Source organism: Schistocerca gregaria, chromosome 1, assembly GCF_023897955.1.
Source record: "Schistocerca gregaria isolate iqSchGreg1 chromosome 1, iqSchGreg1.2, whole genome shotgun sequence".
Classification (NCBI taxonomy): domain Eukaryota; kingdom Metazoa; phylum Arthropoda; class Insecta; order Orthoptera; family Acrididae; genus Schistocerca; species Schistocerca gregaria.
In genome coordinates, this window is record NC_064920.1 from 344320717 (window position 1) to 344340432 (window position 19716).

Sequence of the window (19716 nt, forward strand, 5' to 3'; positions counted from 1 at the left end):
GAGCGCCAGAGGCGCATTGTGCAAACTCGCGTGGGATAGTCCAGCGGATGCCCTAGCCTCGCTTACGAAAGGGAAGAATGTGGCGAACATTGTAAAACGTTGAGATAACCGACGGTCCCATTCAAACACTGAGATGAAGCGCAGATACAAAGCACCAAGATTTGCCACAGAGAGGCGCGTGAAACTAAAGAACTGCGGAAGAAGTCAGCCGGCTTAGACAAGAAAACAATAAAAGTTTCCTGTGCGGTAGAGTGGTTGCTTATAAATCAAAAATTCCAGAAAATTCTTAGACAAACCCGAAACATGAGACTATCTAGGCCTCAGGCAGAGACAGGCGTTAGAAAGAAGTTTTGCGTGGTTGCTTTCACAGCAACTAAGGAACGAAGAGAAACATTGGAACAATATGCTACCAAAGCTGATAGCAGCGCGACAATGAAAACGTGAGAAAGACACCAGTTTATCAATCACACATCATCTCACTCAAGATAGAAAATTGCCACCGTGCACAAGAGGCGTAATCATGGAACGGCGATCAGTCATCAGGCGGCCTTGCAAATTTAGTCCGCCAACGACAGCGCCAAGAGGTGGAAATATTCGACGCGTCTGTGAGCTTAGAGAGTAATGAAAAGCGAAGAGCACAGTTGGGGAGACAGCGTGGAAGCAAGAGGACGTGGGGCTCCTCCATCCATCGCCTACATCTGTCTCCCGACACCGCGATATCTCTGTTTCGGCCGCGGCAACACACAGCGACAACGCGGATTCCGTACCTGGCCATAGGAGGCTCGTTAATGAGTGCTGCGAACTCAACGTCACCGCTACGAGTCGACACGCCGTAACGGCTCAGCGTCTGCTGCCGATGTCACCACACGACGAACGACCGTGAACGATGGTGAGATGATTCATTCCCCTGCCCCCCCCCCCCCTATTCCCCACTCCCCTTCTTCCCCCTAAATAAGTGAGTCGTATGCACGCCGAGTTAAATCGGCCTTGAGATTTGTAATTTTATGTAAAAAAAGTACAATGATAAAAACTAATGTCATATTGAAAAGAAAATTGTGAAAATCAATAGTGATGTCATAGAAACAGTTCATTATTTTAGTATTTTGGATAATGCGTGATGACATGTGCAAATAGGCTATTGGATAACGTGGGAAGCTCCAAGACATATGTTGGATAATGCCGTTGTACACAAAGAAGACTTGGCTAGAAAGTTGTAGCGAAATGCAAGAAGACCTGCGTAAGATCGTTACTTGGCACAGGGAGCGGCAGTTGACCCTCAACATACACAAATGTAAAGTATTGCGCGTTATTATATGGTTACAAGACTGCTAAACACGCGTTGGAAGCAATAACATTCAACATGTCTAGAAATGTGCTTACGAAGCCGTTTAAAATGTAACGACCACATGAAACAAGTCGTAGGTGTGGCAGGTTCCAAACTGACTCATTGGGCTACGTCTGAGGAACCGTGTTCCCGCCTGGAAGGATATGATGGAGTCTCATACTCCTTCACAGAGGGTAGGAGAACGATGTGAGAGACCCGCACCGCCGCGCTAGGCAAGGCGAAACAACAACACCCATTTATCTGGAGGCAGGTGAAAATCCCTGACCGCGCCAGGAATCGAACCCGAGACCTCGTGCTCGGGAAGCGAGAACGCTACGGCGAGACCACAAGCGGCGGACAGGAAGGAGATAACGAAATCCTTTCTCGACTGACACCTCAATATTGCTCGGCATTTTGGGACTCGCACACGTACAGTACTGATGGTGAAAATAGAGAATACATCTACATATACATTTACATCCATACTCCGCAAGCCACCTGACGGTGTGTGGCGGAGGGTACCCTGAGTACCTCTATCGGTTCTCCCTTCTATTCCAGTCTCGTATTGTTTGTGTAAAGAAGGATTGTCGGTATCCTTCTGTGTGGGCTCTAATCTCTTTGATTTTATCCTCATGGTCTCTTCGCGAGATGTACGTAGGAGGGAGCAATATACTGCTTGACTCATCGGTGAAGGTATGTTCTCAAAACTTTAACAAAAGCCCTTACCGAGCAACTGAGCGTCTCTCCTGCAGAGTCTTCCACTGGAGTTTATCTATCATCTCCGTAACGCTTTCGCGATTACTAAATGATCCTGTAACGAAGCGCGGTGCTCTCCGTTGGATCTTCTCTACCTCTTCCATCAACCCTATCTGGTACGGATCCCACACTGCTGAGCAGTATTCAAGCAGTGGGCTAAAAAGCTTACTGTAACCTACTTCTTTTGTTTTCGGATTGCATTTCTTTAGGATTTTTCCAATGAATCTCAGTCTGGCATATACTTTACCGACGACCAACTTTATATGATCATTCCATTTTAAATCGCTCCTAACGCGTACTCCCAGATAATTTATGGAATTAACTGCTTCCAGTTGCTGACCTATTTTGTAGCTAAATGGTAAGCGATCTATCTTTCTATGTATTCGCAGCCCATTACACTTGTCTACATTTAGATTCAATTGTCATTCCTTGCACCATGCGTCAATTCGCTTCAGATCCTCCTGCATTTCAGTTCAATGTTCCATTGTTTCAACCTCTCGATACACCACAGCATCATCTGCAAAAAGCCTCAGTGAACTTCAGATGTCATTCACCAGGTCATTCATGTATACTGTGAATAGCAACGGTCCTATAACACTCCCCTGCGGCACACCTGAAATCACTCTTACTTCTCCATTGAGAATGACATGCTGCGTTCTGTTATCTAGGAACTCCCCAATCCAATTACACAATTGGTCTGATAGTCCATATCCTCTTACTTTGTTGATTCAAAGACTGTGGGGAACTGTATCGAACGCCTTGCGGAAGTCAAGAAACACGGCATCTACCTGTGAACCCGTGTCTATGGCCCTCTGAGTCTCGTGGACGAATAGCGCGAGTTGGGTTTCACACGACCGTCTTTTTCGAAACCCAAGCTGATTCCTACAGAGTAGATTTCTAGTCTCCAGAAAAGTCATTATACTCGAACATAATACGTGTTCCAAAATTCTACAACTGATCGACGTTAGAGATATAGGTCTATAGTTCAGCACAGCTGTTCGACGTCCCTTCTAGAAAACGGGGATGACCGGTGCCGTTTTCCAATCCTTTGGAACGCTACGCTCTTCTAGAGACCTACGGTACAACGCTGCAAGAAGGCGGGCAAGTTCCTTCGTGTACTCTGTGTAATTCGAACTGGTATCCCATCAGGTCCAGCGGCCTTTCCTCTTTTGAGCTATTTTAATTGTTTCTATTTCTCTCTGTCGTCTATTTCGATATCTACCATTTTTTCATCTGTGTGACAATCTAGAGAAGGAACTACAGTGCAGTCTTCCTCTGTGAAACAGCTTTGGAAAAAGACATTTAGTATTTCGGCCTTTAGTCTTGTCATCCTCTGTTTCAGTACCGTTTTGGTCACAGAGTGTCTGGACATTTTGTTTTGATCCACCTACCGCTTTGACATAAGACCAAAATTTCTTAGGATTTTCTGCCATGTCAGTACATAGAACTTTGCTTTCGAATTCATTGAACGCCTCTCGCTTAGCCCTCCCCACACTACATTTCGCTTCGTGTAATTTTTGTTTGTCTGCAAGGATTTGGCTATGTTTATGTTTGCTGTGAAGTTCCCTTTGCTTCCGCAGCAGTTTTCTAACTCGGTTGTTGCACCACGGTGACTCTTTTCCATCTCTTACGATCTTGCTTGCCACATACTCATCTTACGCATATTGTACGATGGTTTTGAACTTTGTCCACTGATCCTCAACACTATCTGTACTTGAGCCAAAACTTTTGTGTTGAGCCGTCAGGTACTCTGTAATCTGCTTTTTGTCACTTTTGCTAAACAGAAAAATCTTCCTACCTTTTTCAATATTTCTATTTACGGCTGAAATCATCGATGCAGTAACCGCTTTATGATCGCTGATTCCCTGTTCTGCATTAACTGTTTCAAATAGTTCGGGTCTGTTTGTCACTAGAAGGTCTAATATGTTATCGCCACGAGTCGGTTCTCTGTTTAACTGGTCAAGGTAGTTTTCAGATAAAGCACTTTAAAAAATTTCACTGGATACTTTGTCCCTGCCACCCGTTATGAATGTTTGAGTCTCCCAGTCTATATCCGGCAAATTAAAATCTCCACCCAGAACTATAACATGGTGGGGAAATCTACTCGAAATATTTTGCAAATATTCCTTCAGGTGCTCATCCACAACAGCTGCTGCTGAGTCCGGGGGCCTATAGAGACATCCAATTACCATGTCTGTGCCTGCTTTAACCGTGACCTTCACCCAAATCATTTCACATTTCGGATCTCCGTCAATTTCCTTCGATACTATTGCACTTCTTATCGCTATAAACACGCTTCCCCCTTCACTGTCCAGCCTGTCTCTGCGGTATACATTCCAATCTGAGTTTAGGATTTCATTACTGTTTACGTCTGGCTTCAGCCAACTTTCTGTCCCTAGTACTATATGGGCGTTGTGACCGTTTATTAATGAGAGCAGTTCTGGGACCGTTCTATAGACGCTCCTGCAGTTTACTATTAGCACATTAATATTGTTATTCCCTGTTGCATTTTGCCTACTCCTTCCTTGCCGCGTCGTAGGAGGCGTCTTGTCGGGCCTAGGGAGGTAATTCTGTAACCTAAAAAAATCCATGTGCACTCCACACGTACTCTGCTCCCCTTGTAGCTGCTTCCGGCGTGTAGTGCACGCCCGACCTATTCAGGGGGACCCTACACTTCTCCACCCGATACCGGAGGTCGAGGAGATCTCCGCAGAATCGTCTGAGTCTCTGGTTTAAGCCTTCCACTCGGCTCCAAACCAGAGGACCGCGATCGGTTCTGGGAACGATACTACAAATAGTTAGGTCTGATTCCACCCAGCGAGCGAGGCTTTCCGCCTTCACCAATCCCGGCAACCGCCTGTACGAACTGAGGATGACCTCTGAACCCAGACGGCAGGAGCCATTGGTGCCGACATGAGCAACAATTTGCAGTCGGGTGCACCCAGTGCTCTCTATCGCCGCCGGTAGGGCCTCCTCAACATTTCGGACCCCCTGGCAAGCAGACAGAGTGAACACTGGCCTTCTTCCCCGACCTTTCCGCTATTTCCCTCAGGGGCTCCATCGCCCGCCTAACGTTGGAGCTCCCAATAATTAATAAACCCCTTCCCCCGCGTGCCTGCTCGGACCTTGCTGAAGGAGCAGCCACATGTCCACTCATAGGCAGAGCAGGCGATGCCACACGGACAGCCTCCACATTTACCCTCCGCCTCGTGCGCCGCGAACGCCGCTAAACCCGCCTCTCCCCTTGGGGAGAGGGTGGCCCAACCGCGCCCGGTACCCGCGAAGATGTCTCGACAGCAGGGACAGTGGGTGAAGCATGTAACACCTGCGGTGTACCTTGCGACGCACCAGACTCCCCACTGCCGCTACACTCCGAGGCAGCAGCCTGAAGACGGCTGACCGCGGCCATCAACACGTTCAGCTGCTCGCGAAGAGTGGTCAGCTCCTCCTGCGTCCGTACACAGCAGTCACACATCCTATCCATCCTAATGAATCAATTTACTGAAGAGACTTAATCAACTTTTAACTACTCTGCTAATTCACTAAAGGCGGCTGATTATTGACTAAACTGTGATTGCTAGCCACTTCTTGTAGAAGACAATGAAAATAGCACTACCTGTGTCTGGACTGTATTCAAAACAAACACTAGCACTACTGGCACTATGGTTGACTAAAGGGACTCTCTCTGACTGTATTCAAAACAAACACGAAATCTATGGAACACTATTAATAGCACTCGACAATTAAAGCTTCCTAAAAGCAAGTCCCCCATTCGGATCCCTGGGCGGGGACTACTCAAGAGGATGTCGTTATCAGGAGAAAGAAAACTGGCGTTCTACGGATCGGAGCGTGGAATGTCAGATCCCTTAATCGGGCAGGTAAATTAGAAAATTTAAAAAGGGAAATGGATAAGTTAAGGTTAGATATAGTAGGCATTAGTGAAGTTCGGTGGTAGGAGGAACAAGACTTCTGGTCAGGTGACTACAGGGGTATAAACACAAAATCAAATAGGGGTAATGCAGGAGTAGGTTTAATAATGAATAGGAAAATAGGAATGCGGGTAAGCTACTACAAACAGCATAGTGAACGCATTATTGTGGCCAAGATAGATACGAAGCCCACACCTACTACAGTAGTACAAGTTTATATGCCAACTAGCTCTGCAGATGATGAAGAAATTGAAGAAATGTTCGATGAAATAAAAGAAATTATTCAGATAGTGAAGGGAGACGAAAATTTAATAGTCATGGGTGACTGGAATTCGAGTGCAGGAAAAGGGAGAGAAGGAAATGTAGTAGGTGACTATGGATTGAAGCTAAGAAATGAAACAGGAAGCCGCCTGGTAGAATTTTGCACAGAGCACAACTTAATCATAGCTAACACTTGGTTTAAGAATCATGAAAGAAGGTTGTATACATGGAAGAACCCTGGAAATAATAAACGGTATCAGATAGATTATATAATGGTAAGACAGAGATTTAGGAACCAGGTTTTAAATTGTAAGACATTTCCAGGGGCAGATGTGGACTCGGACCACAATCTATTGGTTATGAACTGTAGATTAAAACTGAAGAAACTGCAAAGAGGTGGGAATTTAAGCAGATGGGATCTGGACAAACTGACTAAACCAGAGGTTGTACAGAGTTTCAAGGAGATCATAAGGGAACAATTGTCACAAATGGGGGAAAGAAATACAGCAGAAGAAGAATGGGTAGCTCTGAAGGATGAAGTAGTGAAGGCAGCAGAGGATCAAGTAGGTAAAAAGACGAGGGCTAATAGAAATCCTTGGGTAACAGAAGAAATATTGAATTTGATTGATGAAAGGAGAAAATATAAAAATGCAGCAAATGATGCAGGCAAAAAGGAATACAAACGTCTCAAAAATGAGATCGACAGGGTGTGCAAAATGGCTAAGCAGGGATGGCTAGAGGACAAACGTAAGGATATAGAGGCTTATCTCACTAGGGGTAAGATAGATACTGCCTTCAGGAAAATAAAAGAGACCTTTGGAGATAAGAGAACCACTTTTATGAACATCAAGAGCTCAGATGGAAACCCAGTTCTAAGCAAAGAAGAGAAAGCAGAAAGGTGGAAGGAGTATACAGAGGGTCTATACAAGGGCGATGTACTTGAGGACTATTATGGAAATGGGAGAGGATGTAGATGAGGATGAAATGGGAGATGCGATACTGCGTGAAGAGTTTGACAGAGCACTGAAGGACCTGAGTCGAAACAAGGCCCCAGGAGTAAACAACATTCCATTGGAACTACTGACGGCCTTGGGAGAGCCAGTCCTGACAAAACTGTACCAACTTGTAAGCAAGATGTATGAAACGGGCGAAATACCCTCAGACTTCAAGAAGATTGTAATAATTCCGATCCCAAAGAAACAAGGTGTTGGCAGATGTGAAAATTGCCGAACAATCAGTTTAATAAGCCACAGCTGCAAAATACTAACACGAATTCGTTACAGACGAATGGAAAAACTAGTAGAAGCCGACCTCGGGGAAGATCAGTTTGGATTCCGTAGAAATACTGGAACACGTGAGGCAATACTGACCTTACGTCTTATCTTAGAAGAAAGATTAAGGGAAGGCAAACATACGTTTCTAGCATTTGTAGACTTAGAGAAAGCTTTTGACATTGTTGACTGGAATACCCACTTTCAAATTCTAAAGGTGGCAGAGGTAAAATACAGGGAGCGAAACGCTATTTACAATTTGTAGAGAAACCAGATGGCAGTTATAAGAGTCGAGGGACATGAAAGAGAAGCAGTGGTTGGGAAGGGAGTAAGACACGGTTGTAGCCTCTCCCCGATGTTAGTCAATCTGTATATTGAGCAAGCAGTAAAGGAAACAAAAGAATAATTCGGAGTGGGTATTAAAATCCATGGAGGAGAAATAAAAACTTTGAGGTTCGCCGATGACATTGTAATTCTGTCAGAGACAGCAAACGACTTGGAAGAGCAGTTGAACGGAATGGACAGTGTCTTGAAAGGAGGATATAAGATGAACATCAACAAAAGCAAAATGAGGATAATGGAATGTAGTCAAATTAAACCGGGTGATGCTGAGGGAATTAGATTAGGAAATGAGACACTTAAAGTAGTAAAGGAGTTTTGCTATTTAGAAAGTAAAATAACTGATGATGGTCGAAGTAGAGAGGATATAAAATGTAGACTGGCAATGGCAAGGAAAGCGTTTCTGAAGAAGAGAAATTTGTTAACATCGAGTAGAGATTTAAGCGTCACGAAGTCATTTCTGAAAGTATTTGTATGGAGTGTAGCCATGTATTGAAGTGAAACATGGACGAATAATAGTTTGGACAAGAAGAGAATAGAAGCTTTCGAAATGTGGTGCTACAGAAGAATGCTGAAGATTAGATGGGTAGATGACATAACTAATGAGGAAGTATTGAATAGGATTGGGGAGAAGAGAAGTTTGTGGGACAACTGGACCAGAAGAAGGGATCGGTTGGTAGGACATATTCTGAGGCATCAAGGGATCACCAATTTAGTATTGGAGGGTATTGTGGAGGGTAAAAATCATAGAGGGAGACGAAGAAATGAATACACTAAGCAGATTCAGAAGGATGTAGGTTGCAGTAGGTACTGGGAGATGAAGAAGCTTGCGCAGGATAGAGTAGCATGAAGAGCTGCATCAAACCAGTCTCAGGACTGAAGACCACAACAACAACAAAAGCAAAAAGAAGTGACAAGTAGTGAAAATACAGTTAATACTTAAATTAAGGTTGCTCGCTGCATAGCAGACGTGAAGCAGACGGCGGTTAGGATCTACAGAAGAGCAGGGCCTTTCGTGACAGGTTCGTTTAACAATCGCCAAAGAGTCGCGGATGTGTTCAACTCCAAAAGCTGTAGCTACAACAAAGGCTTTGCCAAGCACAGTATGGATTCCTCTTAGGATTCCATGAGTGTAGTTTCTTGGAAGAATCAACCTAATGACTGGGTGTTGTGTGATGTCCTTAGGTTAGTTAGGTTTAAGTAGTTCTAAGTTCTAGGGGACTGATGACTGTAGATGTTAAGTCCCATAGTGCTCAGAGCCATTTGAACCATTTGAGTCAACCTACGTACTACTACTTACTATCTATATCACGCGAAAATGGCTCGAATATATAGTTAGAGGTATCCAAACTCACACGGAAGCTTGGTAACAATCGTTCTTCCCGCGTACTATTTGCTGCTACAACGAGAAAGCTGGAAGAGTTACTGGTACACAAAGTACAACCGCCGTACACCATGAGGTAGCTTGTGGAATACAGCCACAAATGTAGATGTAAATCAGGAATCGACGGGCAAGAGAAAAAATGGAAGAATAAGCAAAACTGGAGTTTCAAAAGTAAGTTTACACTGATCTTCGGTTCCCGGTTTGGACTGGCAAATTGACACGGACTATAATGGAAAATGAAGAAGTTCACCGTGAGGGACAGGTGTGCTATGTGTTGGGGTCAGCACAGTACCTGCGTGGGGCTGTGGGGAGGCGTGTCCAGCCATGGCGAGAAGAGCCAGCAGCAGCAGGGCGGCCATCGTGGAGTTCTTCGGACTGGAGAGGCCGCCGTCGCCGCACGTTTATATTGCGGCGCGTCTCCACTATCAGGTAAATTTCCGCAAGTGGCCTGAAGAAACCACTTCTGGAAGTCGATTGGACATGGAAGCACCCACGGAAGGTGACTTCCTTTAATTTCGTAACGTTGTAGAAGCTGCTTTCGCAAGCTAGAGAAAACGTTTCCTAGTTCCTTGAACCATTCTGCAACTGCTCGCCGAACTTGACAGTTGCTGCAAGTTTTTGAGACGCTCACAGAAGCTTTTCGTGGACAGTACGAAATGTCGGAGCTGAAGTACTTGTTGAGCACTACAAAACGCAGCAGTTAATTTAAAGAGTCGAGTGTGTTCCTGTGTTGTGTGACACACACAATATGTGTTTTTCAAAAATAGGAGGAAGAACAGGGCGCACTGTAAAATATTCTGCGAAGTATTAAATTAGAGAAGAGGAGACACGTAAAAATTTCACAATTTGCGCACTCAGTATCTCCAGGTAATTAATTAAGCATTGACACGAAAAACTATACAAATTGGAGATGATTTGTGTAAAAGTAAATGGGATTTATTTGATATTTACGTTTCACGCCTACTCAACAAAGGAAAGAGACGACAATTGGATGAGTGAAGCAACAATGTATATTATTACAAACGTATACAGGGTGTTACTAAAAGGTACGGCCAAACTTTCAGGAAACATTCCTCACACACAAATAAAGAAAAGATATTATGTGGACATGTGTCCGGAAACGCTTCATTTCCATGTTAGAGCTCATTTTAGTTTCGTCACCTACGCTACCACCTACTCTCAATGGACCAAGTTATCATGATTGCATACGGGATACTATACCTGTGCTGCTAGAACATGTGACTTTACAACTACTACACAACATGTGGTTCATGCACGATGGAGCTCCTGCATATTTCAGTCCAAGTGTTCCTACGCTTCTCAACAACAGATTCGGCGACCGATGGATTGGTAGAGGCGGACCAAGTCCATGGCCTCCACGCTCTCCTGACCTCAACCCTCTTGACTTTCATTTATGAGGGCATTTGAAATCTCTTGTCTACGCAAGCCCGGTACCATATAGAGAGACTGTTCGTACTCGTATTGTGGACGGCTGTGATACAATACGCCATTCTCCAGGACTGCATCAGCGCATCAGGGATTCCATGCGACGGAGGGTGAATGCATGTATCCTCGCTAACGGAGGACATTTTGAACATTTCCTGTAACAAAGTGTTTGAAGTCACGCTGGTACGTTCTGTTGCTGTGTGTTTCCATTCCATGATTAATGTGATTTGAAGAGAAGTAATAAAATGAGCTCTAACATGGAAAGTAAGCGTTTCCGGACACATGTCCACGTAACATATTTTCTTTCTTTGTGTGTGAGGAATGTTTCCTGAAAGTTTAGCCGTACGTTTTTGTAACACCCCGTATAAGTTTACGCTGAGATAAGAAATCATCTGAAATTTAATGTCATCTGTATCGCCTTTCTTGTTCTCCTTCTAGTGATAAAGAGTAATCTGTAAATTCGTTTCGCACTTCCTTGGCTCACGGGTCAGTTATGTATGTTTATGAGCTCCAGCGGTATATTTCTTTTTGCTCTTTTTGTATCTGCGCCAGCCTCCTGGAGTTTTTAAATGTTGAAAATCAAACGTATCATGCGGGGAATGAATGGAATTGGTGCTGTCGTATTTTACTAGAAATTTTGGAGTGCACAGACCGCTCTGAAAATTTTTGGCGTGGAAGAATTAGCGTTCATAGTCAAAACATCTGCATGTAAGTCCCATAATTTTCAAATACAACGATTTTGCGTTGTCTGACCGCTTTAAAGAAGGATATAAACACTAAAGTGCCAAAGAAACTGGTATAGACATACGTATTCAAACACAGACATGTGTAAACAGACAGAATACAGCGTTGCGGTCGACAACGCCTATATAAGACAAGTGTCTGGCGCAGTTGTTAGATCTGTTACTACTGCTACAATGGCAGATCATCAAAAATTAAGCAAGTTTGAATTTGACGTTATAGTGGACGTACGAGCGATCGGAAACAGCATCACCGAAGTAGTGATCAAGTATGGATTTTCCGATGCCATCATTTCACGAGTGTACCGTGAATATCAGGAATCCGGCAAAACAAGAAATCTACGATATTGCTGTGGTTGGAAAAAGATCCTGCAAGAACGGGACCAATGACGACTCAAGAGAATCGTTCAACATGACAGAACTGCAACCCTACCGCAGTTTGCTGCACATTTCAGTGCTGAGCCATGAGAAATGTCAGCATACGAACCATTTAACGAAACATCATCGATATGCCCTCTTTTTTTTGTCTGGGCCCGTCAACACCGACGTTGCACTGTTGACGACTGGAAACGTGTTGTCTGGCCGACGAGTCTCGTTTCAAATTGTATCGAGCGGTTGCACGTGTACGGGTATGGGGACAACCTCATGAAACCTTGCACCTTGCATGTCAGCAGGGGAGTGAGTAAGCAGGTGGAGGCTCTGTAATAGCGTGCGCCGTGTGCAGTTCGAGTGAATGGGACCCCTAATACATCCATTGTGCATTCCGACCGACTTCGGCAAATCCAGCACGGCAGTGCGACACCCTATACGTCCAGAATAGCTACAGAGTGGCTCCAGGAACACTCTTCTGAGTTTAAACCCTTCTGCTGGCCACCAAACTTCCCTGACATGAACATTATTCAGCATATGTGGTATGCTTTGCAACGTTCTGTTCGGAAGAGATCTCCAGCCCCTCGTTCTCTTACGAATTTATGGACAGCCTTGCAGTATTCATGTTTCTATTCCCTCCAGTACTACTTCAGACATTAGTCGAGTTCATGCCACGTTGTGTTGCGACACTTGTGCCTGCTGTGCTAGCGTGAGCCCTACGAGATATTAGGCAGGTGTACCAGTCTCTTTGGCTCTTTAGTGTATAAAATGAAGCCCCACCCTTAGGAAGCCCTCAACGCAAAGTCGGCTGTTGAAAATTTTGGGACTTACATGCACACGTTTTAACTGTGAACGCAAATTTTTATAAAACAGGAAATTGTCAAAGCGGTTTGTGCTCTCCAAAACTTTATAGTAATAGACGAGAGCAGAAATGCCATTTACTCCCCTCTTTACACACTTGATTCTCAAGATTTACAAATGCAAGGAGACTGGCACAAACTCTATCAATATATATATATATATACTTGGACTGAAATATGCAGGAGCTCCATCGTGCATGAACCACATGTTGTGTCGTACTTGTAATGGCACATGTTCTAGCAGCACAGGTAGAGTATCCCGTATGCAATCATGATAACGTGGTCCATTGAGCGTAGGTGGAAGCGTAGGTGACGAAACTAAAATGAGCTCTAACATGGAAATGAAGCGTTTCCGGACACATGTCCACATAAAATCTTTCTTTATTTGTGTGTGAGGAATGTTTCCTGAAAGTTTGGCCGTACGTTTTAGTAACACCCTGTATAGGTTTGTAATAATATATATAAACAGGATGGGGGTAAGAGGGGGCGCTCCTTCCCCCTTCAATGCCACTTCTGGAATCGGAGCTAAGAAAATTTTATTCACTTACTGAGTGGCCAATCATCAATTGTCAAGGATGTTGAAAAAATTTTTGTGTCACTTATAAGAATTAGTTATTGTGGCATGACACATGTTGTAAGAGTCGTACCAAAAATGTAAGTTTTAGAGCACAGTTCCCCTACAACAATTTCTACTGACACCCACGAATGGATGTCTTTATGATTGATGTAGACGTTGACTTCTTCCTTGGTAGAATCTAGGATTATATGCAGCACCAACACAGTTTGGAAAATAGAATATATTTTCAAAACCATTAGCGGTCTGTAACCATTCTGTTCTGGAAAACACACTCAGTCATACAGAAGAAAGAAAATGACCAGAAAGAAAAGAAAAGAAATGAAGGAAATACTGACGCTGTTCTTAAAAGGCCAACTGAAACAATGTACAAGCCTACTGATCAGCGTCAGGTTTTGGGTATTAAAGTGTCCAGTGGTTAGCAAGAAAGAACTGACAGTCAATTTGAACTCACACTTGTTTTTACAATTAAAGAAAAGCAACCTTCTTGGCTTACTCTAAGTTTTAAACGCAGAATAACCAAAAAAAAAGAAAAGAAAAAAGAACACCCACTACTCCGTGGTAGCAAACAGATAATAAAAGAATGCAATGGAAGAAAATACCTACTAAAACTACTCTACCAAGTACAACGTGCTACTACAAGACCACGGAGAGTGAATACAATGCTAGGGACGGCGTCAGTACGGTCCGGAGCTGTTCCTAGCGGTTGGTAAACACTGCTGGTCTGACTTTTTTTTTTCTTTATTGTAATTTTAAAACCTGTACAACAGGCAGGCTGTCAGCAGAGTTCTATGCTGCTCTTCAGCCAGAGGATACATGATGAGAAAAAACAGAAAGATTACACATAGGTTACAGAACGGTGGGCAAGAAGGCAGTTGACACAGAAAGGCAAACACGGAGCCGTTCACACTCGACGATAGTCCACACCTGAAACTGTTGACACGACGCACAAACACGGAAGACGGCGATGGCAAAGGTGAACGATGGAGTGCGACAGTGAACACTGAACACTAAACACGACAGCACACACGAGACACTGATGGCGAAGATCTCCAGCGCGCGAAAGTCCACGTAGCGTGGACCTGCCAAGAGGGGAAGAAGGGTGGGGGGTGGGGGTGGAGAGGGGAGAAAAAAGACGCCAATGGCTGAGGAGATGGGAGGAGGAGTAGAGGGATGGGGGAGGGGAAGCCCGGGGGAGGAGTGGGGAGAAAGGTATGAGGGAAGGAGGATGCCCAAAGGAACAGAGACAGGAAGGGGGAAGGAGGATCAAAGTTGGTAGGAGGGGTATATGGAGGGAAGGAGGACATCATCAGGGAGGGGGAGCTGGCGGAAGCCACCTTGGGAGAGGGTAAGGAGGGTAGAGAGATGAAGACCGGGTGGGACATGGGAATACAGGCGCAGCAGCGGGCGGCGGCGGGAGAGGATGGGCGAGACAAGCGGGTGAGGAGGATCGAGTTTGCGTGAGGTGTACTGGATCCGTATCCTCTCAAGGGAAAGGAGGAGGTGGGGGAATGGAATGAGATCGTACAGGATCCACGTGGGGGAGGGGAGATGGAGAGCATGGCGTTCAAGGATTTGGAGGGATTTGTAAAAGGTAGCGGGGGCGGAAATCCAGGCCGGATGGGTGTAACAAAGGATAGGGCGGATGAGGGACTTATAGGTGTGGAGTAGGGTGGAGGGGTCCAGACCCCACGTACGACCGGAAAGGAGCTTGAGGTGATGGAGACGGGAGCGTGCCTTGGCTTGGATTGTCCGGAGATGTGGGGTCCAGGAGAGACAACGGTTGAGTGTGACGCCAAGATACTTGAGGGTGGGGGTGAGGGCGATAGGACGCCCATAGACGGTGAGATAGAAATCAAGGAGGCGGAAGGAAGGGGTGGTTTTGCCTACAATGATCACCTGGGTTTTGGAGGGATTGACCTTGAGCAACCACTGGTTGCACCAAGCGGTGAACCGGTCAGGATGGGATTGGAGAAGGTGTTGGAAGCGCTGCAGGGTGGGGGCAAGGGCAAGGAAGGCGGTGTCATCGGCAAACTGGAGAAGGTGGATGGGGGGTGACGGCGGCGGCATGTCCGCCGTATACAAAAGGTACAGAAGGGGGGAGAGGACGGAGCCTTGTGGCACACCGGCGGAGGGGAAAAAGGTGTAGGAATCTGTGTTATGGATGTTGACGTAGGAAGGACGGCGGGAGAGAAAGGAGCCGATCAGACGGACGTAATTAATGGGAAGGGCGAAGGTTTGGAGCTTGAAAAGGAGACCGGAATGCCATACGCGGTCATAAACACGTTCGAGGTCCAGGGAGAGGAAGATTGCAGAGCGACGGGAATTAAGCTGTTCAGAAAGGAGATGAGGGAGGTGAAGGAGAACGTCGTTGGAAGAGAAGGATGGCCGAAAGCCACACTGGGTGATGGGAAGGAGGCGGTGCTGACGGAGATGCTGGTGGATGCGGCGGGTGAGGATAAATTCCAGGACCTTGCTGAAGACCGAGGTAAGGCTGATGGGATGGTAGGAGGAGACAGCGGATGGCGGTTTACCAGGTTTAAGGAACATCAGGATACGTGAGGTTTTCCACAGGTCGGGGTAGTAACCGGTGGACAGGACGACATTGTAGAGCCTGGCCAGGGTGGAGAGGAAAGAGACATGAGTTTCACGAAGGTGACGGTAGGTGACACGATCGTGACCAGGAGCGGTGTTGCGTTTTGTGCGGAGTGTAGCAATGAGATCCTGTGTAGTGATGGGGGAATTGAGTTCTGTGTGTGCAATGTTGTCCAAGTACTGGAAACCAGGCGCTAGGGGAGGGACAGAGGTGTCAGTTCGATCGCGGACATCGAGGAAGAGGGAGTAATCGAACTGGGGATCGTCGGGGATGGAAAATACAGTGGAGAGGTAGGAGGCAAAGTGATTGGCCTTACTAAGGGTGTCAGGGAATGTGTGATCATTATGGAGGAGAGGATAGTGGGGGGACGGTTTAGTTCCAGTAAGGCGACGGAAGGCAGACCAGAAGTTGGACCAGTTGATAGGTAGGTTAGCATTCAAACGGGTGCATGTCTGTCGCCAGTCCCGGCGTTTCTTGGCCCGAGCAAATTACGAATGTATCGCTGGAGTTGCCGGTGGCATAGTAGTGTGCCCGGGTCACGCGTGTGGAGGAAGGCATGGTAGAGACGACGGGATTCACGAAGGAGGAGGACGGCCTGTGGGGGTAAGGTAGGACGGTGGGGGTGGATGGCGACAGTAGGGACGTGGGCCTCCACGGCCTCAGACAAGGTCTGCTGGAGAAAGGAGGCGGCATGGGTTACATCGTCAGGGTGGCGGTAGGTGAAGGGGTGGCTATCGACCTGGGTGGAGAGGGTATCCCGGTAGGCATTCCAGTTGGCACGGGAATAGTCATGGATATACTTTGGGGGAGGGTCATTACGAGGGTCGGGGAGGGGGCGACGACCGTCGGAAATGGTGAGGAGGACAGGGAGATGGTCGCTACCAATAGGCCCCAGGACATCCACCGTTATGCGGCCAAGGAGGTTAGGGGAGGAAAGGATAACATCGGGAGTGGAGTTGGATTCGGGACGGGTGTGCTGGGGGATGGGGATGAGGTCCCCTTGAAGGTAGGAGAGAAATCGATGCCACCGCCGTAACTGGGCGGCGGAACGACTATGGATGTTGAGGTCGGCGCGATCACGTAGGAGGAGAAGGTACAGTCAATGTGGGAGAGGAAGTCGAAGGGAACAGGGACGTTAGGGCGGACCTAGATGGTGGCACAGGTGACGGTAAGGCCAGGGAAGAAGAGGCTAAGGATCAGGTGTTCGGTGGGGTCGGGAATGAGAGGTTGGAGCGGCACTGGGATCTGGCGGTGGTGACCAATGGCAACTCAGCCACGCGCAATCGGGAGGGGATTATCGGAGCGGTGAAGGAGGTAGGGCGACGTGTGGACGGTGTGGTGGGGTTGGAGGAAAGTTTCATTGAGGAGGAAGGCATCCACACGGTGGGTGGCAAGGGTGTGCAGGAAGAGGTTCTTGTTGGTGGGAAGGGAGCGGATGTTGTTGAAAAGGATACGGTGCTCTCGCGCCATGACAGGGATTTAGACAAGGGTGTCAAGATGGGAGAAGGTGAAATGGGCCTGGTTGTTGGAGTAGGTGGCATACATTTTCAAGTGGAAAATGGATCGGGCAGCGAGGGAGACCTGTTGAAGGGTGTGATGGCGCTGAAAAGGGTGGAAGTTTTGTAAGACAATGGTGAGGAACCTGATGATGTCGTCAGCGGTGGGGGGGGGGGGGACGAAGGGAATTGCAAGGAGGGGTGGGAGCGTCCAGAGGACGGACAGGTACAGTGAGTTCAGGAGTGGTCAGAGGGGGTCGGGCTTTACACTTTTGGGAGTAGGTGGGATGGGGGAGATTGCAGATATTGCAGGAGGGAGGGGAGTGTAGGTTAGGGCACTGCCAGAGGAAGTGCGTTTGTTTACAATGCGGGCATGTGGGGGCCTCGCGGCACTCAGCTGTTGGGTGTGTGTTATAGCGCAGACACCTCTGGCAGCGCAGGGATTGAGGGGTCGACCTTATAGCGCTGGTGGAAGAGGAGGGCACCCTCCTTCAATAGACGGTCAATGGAGGGGGCATCCTCGGAGAAAACCCGCATAAGGCGGGTGGGGCCAGACGAGTTGAAAATGCGGCGGACCACCCGCACCTCCAGTGTGGGATGCACCTTGAGCTCCCCTAACACCTCCTCCTCCGTGATCGTCAGACTGAGCCGAGTGATCACAGCGGTGAGGGTCGGCGGGCGACACGGGGGTTGGGGTTGGTGGGTGGGAGATGGAGAAGGAGCAGGGCTGAGGGAAGCATTGGGGCCAAAACGGGTGATGGGGAGGCGGGAGAGTATGTCAGTATGGAGGGTAGGGCTGGGGGAGGAGATGAGAACGGAATCCCATCTGGGAGTGAGGAGAGAGACGGGGGCACCAGGGACGTGTTGACGGAGGAGGAGGGAGAGATTCCGGGCCTCGAGAAGGGAAGGATCCAGACAGGAGAGGAAGTATTTGTATAAAGAAGGGGGGGAGGAGCAGGAGGATGCGGAGGGAGCAGGGGCAGGTGGGGCGACATCCATGGCATCTTGGGAGGGGGAAGGAGGACTGGGCGGGGCCTTTTTGGGAGCAGAGGAGGTGGCGGTGCCACTAGGGCGTTTAACGGCGGCAGAAGGGTGGGTGGTGACATGAGGGATGGGAGCTACAGGGAGGTGGCGGGACGTGTAGACTATGGCTGTGGTAGTAGTGGTCGTAGTGGTGGTGAGGGCTGACATGATGACAAGGATATAGAAACGTACACAGGACAAAAAGGAAAGGGGAAGAAGAAGAAAACTGGGGACAGACGGAGACGGACGACGACGAAGACGGAAGAAGACGGACGACGACCAGAGTCCCACGCTGCTGGCGCGGAAGCAGAAGCTGACGCCGACTGGCAGGAATGACGCAGCTGGTGCCGCGGCCGCGGACGGGGCTGCCGCTGGAGCTGCTGCTGCTGCTGCCGCTGCTGGAGGGCGGGCGGGCTGGCTGGACCGCTGCTGCAGGAGGGGTGGCTGGCTGCTACAGGCTGGACCGCTGATGCTGGTCGGGACCGCTGCTGCTGCTGCTGCTGCCGCTGCTGGAGGGCGGGCGGGCTGGCTGGACCGCTGCTGCAGGAGGGGTGGCTGGCTGCTACAGGCTGGACCGCTGATGCTGGTCGGGACCGCTGCTGCTGCTGCTGCCGCTGCTGGAGGGCGGGCTGGCTGGCTGGACCGCTGCTGCAGGAGGGGTGGCTGGCTGCTACAGGCTGGACCGCTGATGCTGGTCGGGACCGCTGCTGCTGCTGCTGCCGCTGCTGGAGGGCGGGCTGGCTGGCTGGACCGCTGCTGCAGGAGGGGTGGCTGGCTGCTACAGGCTGGACCGCTGATGCTGGTCGGGACCGCTGCTGCTGCTGCTGCCGCTGCTGGAGGGCGGGCTGGCTGGCTGGACCGCTGCTGCAGGAGGGGTGGCTGGCTGCTACAGGCTGGACCGCTGATGCTGGTCGGGACCGCTGCTGCTGCTGCTGCCGCTGCTGGAGGGCGGGCTGGCTGGCTGGACCGCTGCTGCAGGAGGGGTGGCTGGCTGCTACAGGCTGGACCGCTGATGCTGGTCGGGACCGCTGCTGCTGCTGCTGCCGCTGCTGGAGGGCGGGCTGGCTGGCTGGACCGCTGCTGCAGGAGGGGTGGCTGGCTGCTACAGGCTGGACCGCTGATGCTGGTAGGGACCGCTCCTGCCGCTGCTGCTCGGATGCTCCGCTGGCTGGCTGGCTGGCTCACTTGTAACAGTCCAATACAGAGACGAAGACGTAATCTTCAACGCTCGCAGTACAAGAGGTCGGCACCCGGCGTGAACTGCTGGTCTGACTGTCTAGGAGTGCTTATAAAGCCAGGACGGCGGACTGCTGCAGCAGTAATATGAGTTCTGATCGGTGGAACACTG

At 48.4% G+C, this 19716-nt stretch overlaps 1 protein-coding gene across 1 annotated transcript in view; it reads right to left on the minus strand.

Annotated features, from left to right (window-relative positions):
• The window catches only part of LOC126346362 (uncharacterized), a 142245-nt gene that overhangs the window by 4569 nt on the left and 117960 nt on the right, over window positions 1-19716 (minus strand). The window contains exons 5-6 of the mRNA XM_050002183.1: window positions 18561-19544; window positions 9557-9639 (exon numbers count right to left, since the gene is read on the minus strand). Of these exons, the coding sequence (XP_049858140.1) occupies window positions 9557-9639; window positions 18561-19544 (1067 nt within the window). The remainder of the gene's footprint in view (window positions 1-9556; window positions 9640-18560; window positions 19545-19716) is intronic.